This window comes from Nymphaea colorata, chromosome 1 (assembly GCF_008831285.2).
Source record: "Nymphaea colorata isolate Beijing-Zhang1983 chromosome 1, ASM883128v2, whole genome shotgun sequence".
Lineage (NCBI taxonomy): Eukaryota > Viridiplantae > Streptophyta > Magnoliopsida > Nymphaeales > Nymphaeaceae > Nymphaea > Nymphaea colorata.
The window spans coordinates 7,817,057-7,831,498 of NC_045138.2; the positions used below are offsets into that span (position 1 = coordinate 7,817,057).

Sequence of the window (14,442 nt, forward strand, 5' to 3'; positions counted from 1 at the left end):
GTGGTTTTCTATTATCCCCACAAAAAAGTGAGCATGTTTTCGTTAAGTTTTCCCTTCTTAATGCCCTGTTTATTTCATATCTTTAGCTTTATTGGCAGCTATCCATAGTTCAGAACTAAGTTGGCATTTGCCAATGCCCATATCTAGTATTTATAAAGGATATACCTGACACAATAATACCTTTCACCTTAAATTTGTGTGCAGATTTTTTGAATGTGGGGCTGGCAATATTAAATAGGAAATCACAAAAACAAATGTTGAAATTAAATAGCTTGATAAAGTTTGATGTAATACTTGCTTTCTTGTATTTCGAGAACAATTTTTAACTACGCGTTGCAGTAGGAGATGTGCAGCTAAAGTATCGAATTATTTGTACCTCGATTACGCTTAAGCTAACTCACCTAGTCAAGTGTGCCAGAAAACCTTTCTCATTCCAACTAAGTTAAATATTAGTAGATGAATGGTTGATCAAATGCTTCATTGGCTTCTTTTCCAAAGCTACCACTAATAAACTACTTTACAAAGGTAAGTTGATTCTTGACTTGAATCTTTTGGAGTGTAGTGGTAAAACCCCTTTTGTACCTCTTCAACATCTGTAACATGTTCAACAACTTTGGCTTGCATTTAAAAAGCTGTTCGGCAGAGAAGAGAGACTTTAATCAGGCCTGACATATCAAAACTCAATTTGGTTAAACCAATATGAATTCAACCATCTAAGTGTTAGGATCTCTTACATCTCAATTGCGTCAATGACTTGAAAGTAGTCTCATATTCAAGAATTTTTTAAAAAAATAACTGCGTTATCAAAGCAAATACCTAACTGGGTTGCTGCACGTAAATTCTAGCTGTACATGAGTAATATAATATGAGAAACAAGAAGATGATAATGGTGATCGATATGTGGGGGAAAGGATGAAGGTCGGTCTGCATTCGCAACGTGTGGAGATGCTTTTCTACAGGCCGGGGTCAAAGGGTGACCAGCATGGGTGGAATGATTGCGGGCCATGTGATCCATGATCCATCTCCTTCTCTCTCTAGAGTCCCCTTCTCCCTGTTTCTGAACAGGGCGAGAGAGAGAGATTCCTCTTCTCTTCCTTGCTTCCCTCCATCTCTCCCTGGGCTCCCCAACCCTTCTTGGGCTTCATAAAAAGCACCACAACCCAGAACAGAAAAAGGAGCAAAAACAAAAACAATGGCAGAGAAAGAGAATACCACGAGAATCAACGCCCTCTGCTTTTCAACGCTGCTTTTCCCAAAGGATTAGAGCGAGAGAGAGAGAGGAGCATGTCTCCACCTTTTCCTCGTTCCCCAAGGGAGGGAATGATTGGTGGTCGTCGTTGAGATTGGTTGGGGAGGGGAGAGAGAGGGAGAGTGAGAGAGAGAGGGAGGGAGGGAGAAGGAGGGGGAAGGGAAGGAGAAGGAGGCCGGGAGGGAAGGAGGGAGGGAGAGAGATGAGTGAGAGGGACGATGGAGAGAGAATTCGAGCAGAAGGTCGGGTTGAACACGGGGAGCCGCGACGAGAGCTGTAATGGCGCTACGAGATCGAGGAACTTCGCGTTCAGGGCGCCTCAGGAGAACTTCACCATCAACGACTTCGAGCTGGGAAAGCTCTATGGCGTCGGCTCGTATTCAAAGGTAGATAAGGAGAACCCACTTTCTCATTTCCTCTCTTTTTTTTTTATATCCGGTGTTCTTTTCACCTCAGAATGTGTGGAACGCCAAGTTTCTTATTCAGAAATCGGTTCTTTTCTAATTTTTGTTTAGGGAGTTGTTCTTTTGGGGACTAAAATGGTCGTTTTGCTGCATTTGTGTTGCCTAATCAAGTTTCATTTGATGCATCATGAAATATTCGCTATTTGCTGAAGATGGTATGGTCTTGTTTTATGGTTCTCCTTCTCCATTCGACGCAAGATTATGGTTATTTTTTTGTTTTCTTCCTTCTGGTCTCAATGCTTCGTATACCTTTTCTCTCCAAACAAAACTGGATTCTGAGCTTGGGGCCATAGTTTTATAGCTCTAAAAGTTACTGAGAAGGTTATTCAGGTTACTGGCACGAATGTAAAAAGGAAAGGATAGGATTTAGTATTGCATGATGTGGTGTTTGAAGCTTCAGAAATAAATTTCTTAGGTTAGATTGTATAATAAGTTCATGACAACCTTAGAATCATTACCTTCAGTAAGCTACTGGACTAGGTTGGTTGATATTTGAAGTTTGGAAACCTCATAATGCACTTTAGTTGATTAGCACTGAAGAATGGCTTTGCCTGATGAAATCGCTGAGATTGTGGTAATACAAATTGGTGTCTCTTAGGTCTAAAAGAGGTTATTCTGTCTGGACCAAAGGCTACAGGCCACCTTGTAGAATTTGCATTTTGGGACTTGTAAATGGAATTGAAACTCTTCTTAATGTAGGGCGATTTATGCGTGGTTGGACTGAACGCAAGTTAGTTTCAGTTCACCCCTTTCTTCTTCATATTTTATTTGCTTCACATGGGCAATGTTTTCAGGCACATCTTTCTCCTTACTCAGTTTGAATCTACAGCAAACTTCATTCTCGTAAATAAATCAGCTAGTTTCACACGTTTCACAATATTTTACCTGGTATCCACCTATCTATATTGTTGTACTTTTTACCGAAAAAGCTATTTAATGATTTGTGGTACATGGAGATCAGATCAGTGTGCACTATTGAAAGTAAGTTATGTAACACATGCATGTATGCTATAATCTACCAGTTTTTACATGTTATCTAGTTACATTTTCCTATATATGTACGATAATGCACTATAATTCTGTGCCTTCATGAATGAAGCATATCATGTAGTCAGGTGATCGACACTCTCATGAGTGAACAAGAAACATATGGAGCACTTTGGGTAAGTGCATGAGAAAGGGATGTGGAACTATGTAAACATATAGGACGTCAATTAAACCTATGTTACAAGATGCTAAATTAACAATCAACGGCAAATCAATTTCCTGAAGTAAATGAGCTTAAACAGAAGTTGTTAATTTTGGCAGGTAAAATGACAATGTTGTTGGGCATAGTCACTTCCCTTTGTTTGAACTTTGGCCCTAGGCAGTGAAACTAAATGTTATCCCTGGAATCTTAGATATGTGAGCTGAGACTACATCTGTGACATGTTTATGGGTTCAAGTTGATTAGGACATATTGATCTATTGAGTAAATATGAAGCATATTAGCATCGGTGGTATTTGTAGTGCAAGTGGAAACAGAACCATCGTTGAATGAATTCTTGGAAGAGGTTAAAAAAGGAAAATAAACTCAATGTTGATTTTGGAGGGCAAAACGACAATATTTTGGGCATAGTCACCTTCCTTTGTTTGAACTTTGGCCCTATGCAGTGAAACTACATGTTTTCTCTACAATCTTAGATACTAAGTCACATGGGTACTTCAGTAAGGTCCACGTACCCGTGTCGCCTACCCATACCCAAAATGGGTACTTTGACACTTGGATACCTATAGATCCAAACTGCTTAATTTTACTTTGATTTAATTTTTTTCACCTTACTTTTTATTCTATTCTTTGGATGTGAAAATTCGATTGATGTTCGTATTTGACTAAGGGGCTGCTTGGTTGTCCATATGTTTAAAGTTTTTCACAGGTTTCTAAAACACATTGCTGCAAGAGCCGTTGATATATATTTTCTATGTTATTTATTTGTTTATGTTGATGTATATTCTTTATTTTGATATATATTTTCTAAGTATTTCTTATTGTTTATATATATATACGGCTGTACCCTTGCACCCGAGTTTTTTGAAAATTGTCAGTACTCGTACCTGCACGGCTGCACCGGTACCCGCACCAGCACCCGTACCCGTACCTATGTGACATAGCTTAGATATGAGCTGGGACTATGTCTATTATATCTGCAACATGTTTATGGATTCACGTTGATTAGGACATGGTGATCTGTCGAGTAAATATGAAACATAACATATTAGCATTGGTGGTCCTTGTGGTACAAGTGGAAACAGAACCATCATTGAAGTAATTTTGTTGAGAGGTTAAAAAAGAAAAACAAAGTCAGTGTCTTTTCTATCCTGTTTTTGTTTTTTATTGTGGACTTCCTTTCAAATTTTGGTATACTGAACAGAAATGGTGTGCTGGTTTCCACTATCCTTTGCTCAATATTCGTAGTCTCCATATCTCTGAACTGCATGTGTTCTTTTATTTCAGGAAGAAAAGTCCTGAAAAGAAACACATTAGTTTGAGGATTATGTTCCTGAATTTCTACATTAAAGAAATTACTGATTTGGATTTGTCTCTCCAATTTGTTTATTAAAGCAATTATTGCTCATGGAGCAGACATTAGTAACTCCAAAATGCAGGTGTGATTGCTGAAAGGATCCTGCTTTTATTTCTTGTTCAGGAAGCGTGCAGCATATGTAGTCAGATGTCTTGTTTAACCATGTGCATGTGTGTGTGCACTCTTACATATGAAGCTTTTCTAGGTAGACAGAATTGTGAACATTGTGGAAGAAAGTCATTAACTAGTCAATTTTTTTTTTCCAGTTTTCAGTCATATGTATGTACCATGGTCACCAATTATCTTTCTCAGTAAGATTTTCCTTGGAAGTTTTCTTCTTAAATGTGGGGTTCCTTTGAAAACTTCAAAAACTAAACGTCAAGAAAAAAATATGAACAAGAGAAAAAAAACTAAAAGGTTTAGCTCTTCTAAAACTTCCTTTTGCAAAATAATTAGGAACCAATGATAAAATCTTTTTAAAAGAGGTCATATTATTTAAGCATGTGTTTCAGAAAATTTCTTAAGAAATTTGCAGTGAATATTATATTATCATGATATTATCAGGACATATAATTTTTTTAGTTGTATTTTCCCAATGGTTGGCTGGCTATGCTGATAATACCAAAACATTTCCAAATTTTTAGAGATAATATGGTAACTGTATATGTATTCTATTCTATTTGTATGTTTCTGTGCATGTATGTGCTTTTCATTTGACGGAAGTAGCAGGTCATGCTGGGAATCAGAATCTCTCACTTGTTTCAGAAATAATCTTACGATTTTCAAATATATTTGAATTTTTTTGCTAATTCCTTGCCAAACCTGCAAAATAAAGTATGCCTGCTAATATAGTCAACCTTTCACACGTATAAGTCTCATATCATTGATGAATCTTCTGTGAACTACTCCTTGCAAGTGTATATGATCTTCATCATAATAAATGCTTCATGTCATCAGGTGGTCAGAGCGAGGAAGAAAGACACAGGAAATGTATATGCTCTGAAGATTATGGACAAAAAGTTCATTACCAAGGAAAATAAAATATCATACGTGAAGATGGAACGTGTTGTTCTGGATCAATTGGATCATCCTGGCATCATAAGGCTGTTTTTTACCTTCCAGGATACATATTCTTTATGTATGTCTTCCCAACTTTATCCTTTGTCAGGTGTTTTCTTTTCTTTCCTTTTAATTGCCTTTTCGTTATTTGATCAAACCATGGATAAGTATATCACTTTGGTCTTTAATTATCTTATCTGCACTTGGGTATTAATGTCTGGACTAAAATGGAAAAATGCTAAAACTTTAACCCTACTTGAATGCCATCGAAAACCAGGCTAAAAATTATGGTTTTGTCCTCTTTAAGTATTGTGCTATGCTTAAATTGAAATCGGTATGTCCTAATGCTTTATAATCTTCAACAATATCTTATGGATAGGTCTGCAAGCATATTGGATCAACACAGAATTTTGATTTCTCCTTTTTTGGATTTCCTTAGTTGAATCCACATCCCATTTTTTATTTGGCTTGTTATGACCCTTATGTACCACTACGTGTAGACATGGCACTTGAATCTTGTGATGGAGGTGAGCTTTTCGACCAAATAACGAGGGTAGGTTTTCTTCCTGCCAAGACAAAATTTTGATAGACAATTTACCATACAATATCATACTTAAGGATTTTCCCCTATTCTTTTCAAGATCAGAAGGGTCGCCTATCTGAAGATGAAGCACGATATTATGCAGCAGAAGTTATTGATGCTCTGGAGTACCTACATGATGTAGGATTAGTTCATCGTGACATTAAGGTATTGATCTTGATTGGCATCCTTCTATTCTCTAATAAGAAGATGACTACTAACCATTTTTTGCTTCTGCCAGCCAGAAAACTTGCTGCTTACTGCAGATGGTCATATAAAAATAGCCGACTTTGGGAGTGTTAAGCCTATGAAAAACTGCCAGATCACAGTCCTTCCAACAACTTCTGAGAGTAGTAAGGCTTTTCATTAACTATTGGAAAATTAAGTGATTATCTTGTGCTGCAATTTTTATTTAGTTGTTCTCTTATGCAGATGAAAAGGCTTGCAGCTTTGTGGGAACAGCTGCATATGTACCCCCGGAAGTCCTGAACTCTTCTCCTGCATCCTTTGGGTAGACATTAAAATATTGTCATTTTCATTTATAAGTTAAAGCCTAAAGGCTGTTATTTTGCTCTAACCCTGTCCATGTATTCTTGAACAGAAATGATCTCTGGGCACTTGGTTGCACCTTATATCAGATGCTTTCAGGGGCGTCTCCCTTTAGAGATGCCAGTGAATGGCTTATTTTTCAAAAGATAATAGCAAGGGACCTCAAGTTTCCAGATTACTTCTCATCTGATGCAAGAGAACTTATTGACAAGTTATTGGTGAGTTTGATCTTTCAACTTCATTTTTATTGTAATGTTTCTGGATTTTAACATTACCTTTCTTAATTCAGTTTCAATATTCCCCTTCTTCTTCACTACAGATGTCATTGCAGGGTACAATTTTTTTATGACATTTGCCTTTAGTTCAATTACCTGCTCTAATCTATTAGCTTGACGTGGATAATTTTTCTCTTTTTTGTATTTTTGGTCCATCACATAAACAAGGACATGCCACACTATCTGCTTAGGTTTGCTACCTTTCGGGTACTGTATTCTCTTCCATGTTGAATGTTTCTGTATTTAATCTGGCATATGCATTATTCATACTGATGTTAGTCCTGATGAACACTTAGTTGATGCTTAAATATGTATTCAGTTCGTCTAGGTTCAGTAGCCCATAATGTGCCCAAATTTGAAGTTTTTCTTTTTCTTTAATTTTCTTTTCTGCGGGCTGAAACACATCTTTACTGCCTCTTACATTCTCAAATTAATTATTCTGATGTAATTGGTGCTGAAGTGTCCTTTATTGCACTTGCTATGATATCCTTTTATAGCAGCTTCAGTTTAAAGGAAAAATTTTGCAACGGCATAGATAAATCCATATTTTCTTTCATTTATTGCTGTGTGCTCATGTATCTTATATGCAGAATTACATTTGCGGTTTACAATCAGTTAAAGGATAATAACTACCCATGACCATAAATGCGCTTGGTGGTTGCCGCGTCCACACGTTCAGCATAATCAACATCATGCACTTGATAGCTTTAGAAACTGATCATCATTGCACAATCAGCACGTCCAGCAGCACTTGCACTTCATGTGTGGTGGTTTCTAGATCTGACCATGATGCCACGATCAGCACATGTCATGTTTGGTGGTTCCATGCCTCACACGATCAGAACATGTCATGCTTGGTGGTTCCAGCCTCACACGATCAGCACGTCATGCTTGGTAGAAACGTCTATCTTAATATCCCCCTTCAAACTGGACTGGTGTTGTAGTGCAGACTGAGTTTGTTTCTCAAGAAAATGAACCGTGCTCTTCCCAAGGGCTTCGTGAATATATCAGCGATCTGATCGGTTGAAGGAATATACCTGGTTTCAAGGAGCTTGGCAGCCACTCTTTCTCAAACATAATGATAGTCCAATTCAATATGTTTGGACTGACTATGTTGCACTGGGTTGATGGTCATGTGTAATGCTGATTGATTATCGCAGAACACAATAGGTGTTTGTGTATATCAACTCCAATATCTCTTAGGATATAATTGATCCAAGTTATTTCAGCTGCTGCTGCAACTAGTGCACGATACTCTGCCTCTGAACTTGATCGTACTACAGTGGGCTGCTTTTTGGCAGACCAAGAGATGCAATTAGGCTCAAGGTATATGTTGTAGCCTGTTGTTGAATGCGGAGTGATTGGGCATCCTGCCCAGTCAGTGTCTGAGTACCGCTGTAGAAGCATAGATTCTATAGGTTTTATTCTTAAACCATAATTGATAGTGGCCTTTACGTACCTGAGGATTTTCTTCACCAGTTGGAAATGAAATTGTGATGGTGACTGCATATAATGAGACACAAAATTCACATTATAGACTAAATCCGAGCATGTGAAAGTTAAGTATTGTAAGCTACCAACCAAACTCCTGAAAAGGGTAGCATCTTGGAAATTTGATGTAGGCTGATTACAGTAGGGAGATTCTCCCATGGGTGTGCTGCTAGGTTTACAATCTAGCATGTTAGCTCGCTTGAGGATCTCCTTGGCATATCTAGTCTGGTTTAAAAACATACCTGCTTCATTTTGTTGGACCTGTACACCAAGGAAATAATGGACGCTGCCTAGATTTTTCATAGCAAAGGTGTGGCTGATGTTTGAAATGAATGCTTTCAATGTGTTAGGCTTGTCACCAGTTATAAGTATATCGTCGACATACAGAAGTAACCATATGACTCCATGTTCTCCTTTGCGTATGAATAAAGATGAATCTGCTGGACTACAAAAGAATCCATAGTTTAATAGGAAATCACTGAATTTATTAAACCACATCCTAGCAGATTGGTGCAACCCATATATGGCTTTGTTCAACTTATAGACATGATTGGGCTTATATGGGTCCTTGAATCCTGGTGGTTGATCCATATACACAGGTTCTTCCAACTCGCCATGGAGGAATGCATTCTTTATATTAATTTGATGTATCATCAATCCTCTAGAGAGAGCAACGGTGAAGATAATTTTGATTGTTGTAGGTTTAATAACTGGTGAAAAAGTTTTCACAAAATCTATACCTGGAAGTTGGTTGTATCCCTTAGCCACGACTCTAGCCTTGAATCGCTCTAAGCTGCCATCTGCTTTTACTTTGGTTTTAAACACTCACTTGCAGCCGATAATGTGCATAGATTGTTCTTTGGGAACCAAATCCCATGTTTTTGTTCGTTTGAGAGCATATATTTCCTCCTTCATTGCATCCATCCAACCTGTATCTGACAAAGCTTCTTTAATGAAGCTTGGTTCCTTAGGCAATTTTTTGCAAGTTAGTGAATACCGAGGATTCGGTCTCACTACTCCATGCATTGAGCGAGTTATCATTTGTCTTACCGGAACAGGTGCAACCTCTGTATGATCAGTTCCAAGCAGTTCATCAGAGGATGTAGAATTTTCTTCCATGTCACCATGCTCTTCTCGTAGTTCACCGATGTCATCTTGTGAATAGGTGTGTTGCTCTTGACTTACTTCCTTGATTCCATGCATTTTTGTGAGATCACTAGCTGTTCTGTCTTGGCTAACGTTTTGTTTTTGCTCTCCACTAAGTTGGCCTTTACTCGCCTCTTCATCAGCAGGAAACCATGGTTTATATCCAACATCAAAAATTTGAGTTTTTGCATCGCCTATAATTTTAAATGAATATACATTTTCATTAAAAATACACTGCCTCGAAATATATACACCCCCTGTTTTAACATGTAGGCACCTATAACCTTTATGCATTGCACTATAGCACAAGAAAACGCAGGGCAATGATCTTGGATTGAGTTTATGCTTGATATAATCTCTTAGGTATAAGAAGCATAAGGATCCAAAAATTCTCATATAACTGTAGTCAGGCTTAGTTTTAAATAAATTATCATATGGAGAGGTCATATTCAGCCTAGGTGAAGGAACTCTATTATGAACCCAAACTGTAGTATTGAATGTCTCAACCCAATATTTGGGAGGCAAACCAGCATGGAACATCACAGCTAACGTAAGTTCTGTAATAACCCTATGTTTTCTCTCTACCTATCCATTTTGTTGTGGCGTATATGGGCAGGACATCATGTGCTGAATTTCATTTTCTTGAAAAATTTTCATCCTGAAATTATCAAATTTTGTTCCACCATCTGAGTGAAACGCTTTGATCATTTTATTAAACTGGTTCTTCACATATATGATGAATCTTTCAAAACAATGCACAAATTCTGATTTTTCTTTTAAAGGAAAAAGCCAACAGAATTTGGTTAAATCATCAACGAATATTGCATAATACCTCATGCCTTGAACTGAATTGACTGGTGACGGACCCCACAAGTCACAAGGTAGTATGTCAAAAGGTTGTGCATCCCTATTATCAACAGAAAAGAAAGGGAGACGAGAAGATTTTGCCATAGAACAACCAGCACATAGATTTCTTTCTGTAATGTTCGAACTACAAATCTGGTTTTGTTTATTCAAGAACTTTAAAACTCCAAAATTAACATGAGCTAATCTTCTATGCCATGTTTCTAAACTGACCACCTTTTGACGATTGGAGAAGTATACCGCCTTTGTCTATGCTGCAAAAACGTAAAGATCACCCTGCCAGTGGCCTTCAACAATCACTCGGCCTGATTCCCTGTTCTTTATTTGGAAGCGATCATGTGAAAAACAAAAATCGACATGTAAATCCTTTGTCAACTGGCTTACGGAAATCAATTTCCTCTTAATTTCAGGAACAACTAACACATTTCTCACTTTAGTTCATCACTCTTTGAACCAATTTCGGCATCACCAATATGTGTGATTTTAAGAGCATTTCCATTACCAACGACTACTCTATCTTTCCCTTTGTATGTAGACAGGTTGTCAAGCATACCTGTGTTTGAGTAACGTGCGATGTCGCTCCAGAGTCTGGAAACCAAGCTTGATCTTGGTTGTAAGCCATAGTTTATTAGCTATGCCTCAGTAGCATCTTCTGCCTTGTAGGCATCATTAAACCTGAACCAACATTTAAGGGCAGAGTGATTGGGTTTAGAACAAATCTGACAGGTAATACCTTTTTCCTTGTTTGTTGTAACTTTGCCTTTGTTGTCCGATGATTTTTGTTGTGCACCTATTTGGTTCGATGACACCTGGTTTGGGTGTCCTAGTTTATCTTGTTGTCCTCGGTTGTATGGATAGAACCCTCTTCCACGAGAAGAGAATGTCGGTTTTCCTTTTCTTTGACGATTGCTATTGAAGTCAAGTCATTGAGTGTAGAAAATAGATTGGTGCTGGACATTTTCTTCATGTTCGTTGACCAGCTTCATTGTTTCATGACTTTGGAGCAGCGGAACAACCTCCTTATAAGATGGAATTGGGGGCTTTAGCATAGATGTGATGAATGATTCATATTCTGGTCCCAATCCATTCAATGGAAGGAAAACCTTGGTGTGATCATTCATTGGTTTTCCGATCGCCTGAAGTTCATCACATGTGCTTTTGAATATCCTGATGTAATCTGCCATATTCATATTTTTCTTCTTGTGCGTCTGCAACTTTTGCGGCTAGCAACATTCCCTTTCTTGGGAATCCAATGCGTAGGCTTGTTCAAGTGTTTTCCACACTTGTTGTGTTGTTTCTAATCCAACAACCAAGCCTAGAACATCCGTTGAGAGTGTACTTGTAATCCATCCACGCAGAAGTCGATCCGACTTCTGCCATTCCAGGTAGTGAGGATTGATTTCTTGCTTGCTACCGTTGATGATAAATTGGTCTGGTGCAGCGACTTCTCCATTGATGAATCCTTGCAAGTCTTGACTTTCAGTGATTTTGCGTTTTCCATAAAAGGAAGTTTGCTTGAGAAAGCTTTATGGAAACGAAGTTGGCCACATTCAATGTGGATGGGTAAGGAAACTTCTGATTTGATGCGTTGGGGGCAAGGAGAGAAGCCATGGTGAAGGTCTATGGTGCCTCTCTATTCATCAATCAATGATGCAAAGAGAAAAGAGGTGTGAGGCTCTGATACCACATAAAGGAAAAAATTTGCAACGGCTTTGATAAATCCTCTGTTTCTTTCATTTATTGTTGTGTGCTCATGTATCTTATGTACAGAATTACATTTGCGGTTTACAATCAATTAAGGATAATAACTGCCCACGACCATAAATGCGCTTGGTAGTTGCCGCGCCCACACGTTCAGCATAATCAACATCATGCGCTTGATAGTTTTAGAAACTGATCATCATCGCACGATCAGCACTCCAGCAGCATTTGCACTTCACGTTTGGTGGTTTCTAGATCTGACTATGATGCCACGATCAGCACATGTCATGCTTGGTGGTTCCAGCCTCACACGATCGTCATGCTTGGTAGAAACGTCTATCGTAATACAGTTTAAATCATTTTGATAAGCATTCTGATTTCGTAAACTCAGTAAATGCCTACTGTGTGGTTGCTTTATTGGACTGCTCGAATGTGATAATCATAGGATCGAGTATTTTTCACTCCTTGAGATTTAATTTACTTGAATGGTTCTTTCAGTATTGTCTCAGTACTTGAGCATGTTGAAGCTGCCTCTTTGAGATCATAATTTGGTTTTCCTGGCCTTTACTTCTCAGTTATACTTTTAGTTTTTCTGATCTGCCTATGGAATGATTAGGATTCAGATCCAACGAAGAGGCTTGGTGCTGGACCTGATGGATATGCTTCTTTGAAGATGCATCCTTTCTTTAAGGGAGTCGATTGGAAAAATGTTAGGAGAACACCTGCTCCAAAGCTGGTGCCAGAGTTGCAAGTATGCTTCTTAAAATCTTGTATATTTGGAAGTCTTCTATTCCTATTGAAATTATAATTGCTGCAAATTTGAAAGAAATAAATAGTTTGGGAGCTAAACTCTTACTAGAGCTTGGCTCCTGAAGTGTGCATGTATAGCGCTGTGTCCCTGCGCTTGAGCTTTTTGTAGATGTGTTTCACAAATGCTTCATAATTGCACCAGTTGTTGACCGACATTACTGATGTCAGCATTTGTGGTCACCAAACTGTGCACGTCCTGTTTTTGTGAGTCCAGTTTTGAACAAGTTACTTGTGTCCTTCAGGTTGGTGAGACAGATGATGTCCAAGATTCTGAATGGGACCCTTCACATGTGGCGGATGGTCCATATCAGGCAAATGTAGACGGTGGCAGTAGTGGTGCCCCATCATCTTCTAAGGCAGCCCCAAACTTGAAGCAACTTGCATCGATTGATTCTTTTGATTCTAAATGGTTTGCCGGTTTACATTTTGTGTTATGCATATTATGTGATGTTCCTTGTAATTGTCTATACTTTGAACTGCACTTAGGCCTGTTCTCATTCTATTGTTTTTATTAACAGGCAACAGTTTTTGGATCCAGGGGAATCAGTCATTATGATTTCTACAGTGAAGAAAGTCCAGAAGCTAACCAACAAGAAGGTGCAGCTTATCCTCACTGATAAGCCCAAGTTGATATATGTAGACCCTTCAAAGCTGATGGTAAAAGGAAATCTGATCTGGTCAGATAATCCAAAAGATCTTAGCGTCCAAGTTACGAGTTCCTCACATTTCAAGATCTGCACTGTATGTTTCAAAATAAGTTTGCTGTGTCGTGAGTTTCACACAAAATAATTCACATTTAACTGCTCACTAATTTTCTCTTTTTCTTTGTCAGCCAAAAAAGGTGGTGTCTTTTGAAGATGCAAAGCAGCGAGCATGGCAGTGGAAAAAGGCCATTGAGAGCCTTCAAAAACGTTGATACTCTTCACTTCAGGATTACTTACATTCTTTCTTTAAGGATTTCCACTTGTTTCTCTACTTTTTTTTTTTTGTCCCTTTCCCCACATGAATGATATTGAAACATAAATCAGTCTTCCAAAGGCACTTGTACCAGAGCAGCAAATATTTTTTCCTGGTGTTTGTCAAAAGTGTCACACCAATCTTGGGGACATGAAACTGTTAAAGGAAAAGAGAAAGGGTCTCTTGTTCCTGCTTGAGTAAACGTTCCATAGTGGTATGCAAGCCTTTTGATCTAAAGTTGACGCATCTTTACCTTGTAGTTCTAAGAATGATGTTGTAACTTAGTAACTTGATTGATGCATGAAGGCTCCGTCATTTATCCTCGTGAAAGGCCACTATGGGACTTCACGATAGATAATGACCCCTGTTTAAGGATCTTCCCTTGCATGATTATCGTCGCTGAATGTTGTTGGATATGATGCGTCGGGTTTATACCATAAGCATTTTCCTTTTTGCTTTAAATTAGGTCTGAGTGGCCTGGTTGATTGAGGCGCAATCTTTTCGTGACGATGCCAAAGCTGAGGATAAAACGTTCTTTTTTATTGAAGGCCTAGGGGAAACTGAGCCTTGGAACCTTACTGGGTGTACCTCCTGAGGTAGGCGGATCTGTAGAGCTTTTCTTTCAGATACTTTGATTTTCTGTTCTAATGCGACGATTAAGCATCACCGGTGACAGCTCAATTTTATTGTTGTAATTTGGATTCATGATAGAAGGGTCTTGTTCTCTTAATAC

General features: G+C 38.3%; 1 protein-coding gene across 2 annotated transcripts; it reads left to right on the forward strand.

Annotated features, from left to right (window-relative positions):
• The first annotated feature begins 933 nt into the window (after nucleotides 1-933).
• Nucleotides 934-14,084, forward strand: LOC116264059 (3-phosphoinositide-dependent protein kinase 2-like). Of its 2 annotated transcripts, XM_031643992.2 has the most exons (11): nucleotides 937-1,635; nucleotides 5,235-5,415; nucleotides 5,837-5,889; nucleotides 5,983-6,084; nucleotides 6,158-6,269; nucleotides 6,349-6,427; nucleotides 6,518-6,683; nucleotides 12,559-12,693; nucleotides 12,995-13,161; nucleotides 13,271-13,493; nucleotides 13,585-14,084. In XM_031643992.2, exons 1-11 carry the CDS (start codon nucleotides 1,468-1,470, stop codon nucleotides 13,666-13,668), a joined length of 1,470 nt encoding a protein of 489 aa, XP_031499852.1. In that variant the 5' UTR covers nucleotides 937-1,467; the 3' UTR covers nucleotides 13,669-14,084. The 2 variants fall into 2 exon arrangements, with proteins under 2 accessions (XP_049936190.1, XP_031499852.1); XM_050080233.1 differs by lacking the exon at nucleotides 13,585-14,084 and having other exon boundaries at nucleotides 934-1,635; nucleotides 12,995-13,108.
• Nucleotides 14,085-14,442: the final 358 nt, after the last annotated feature.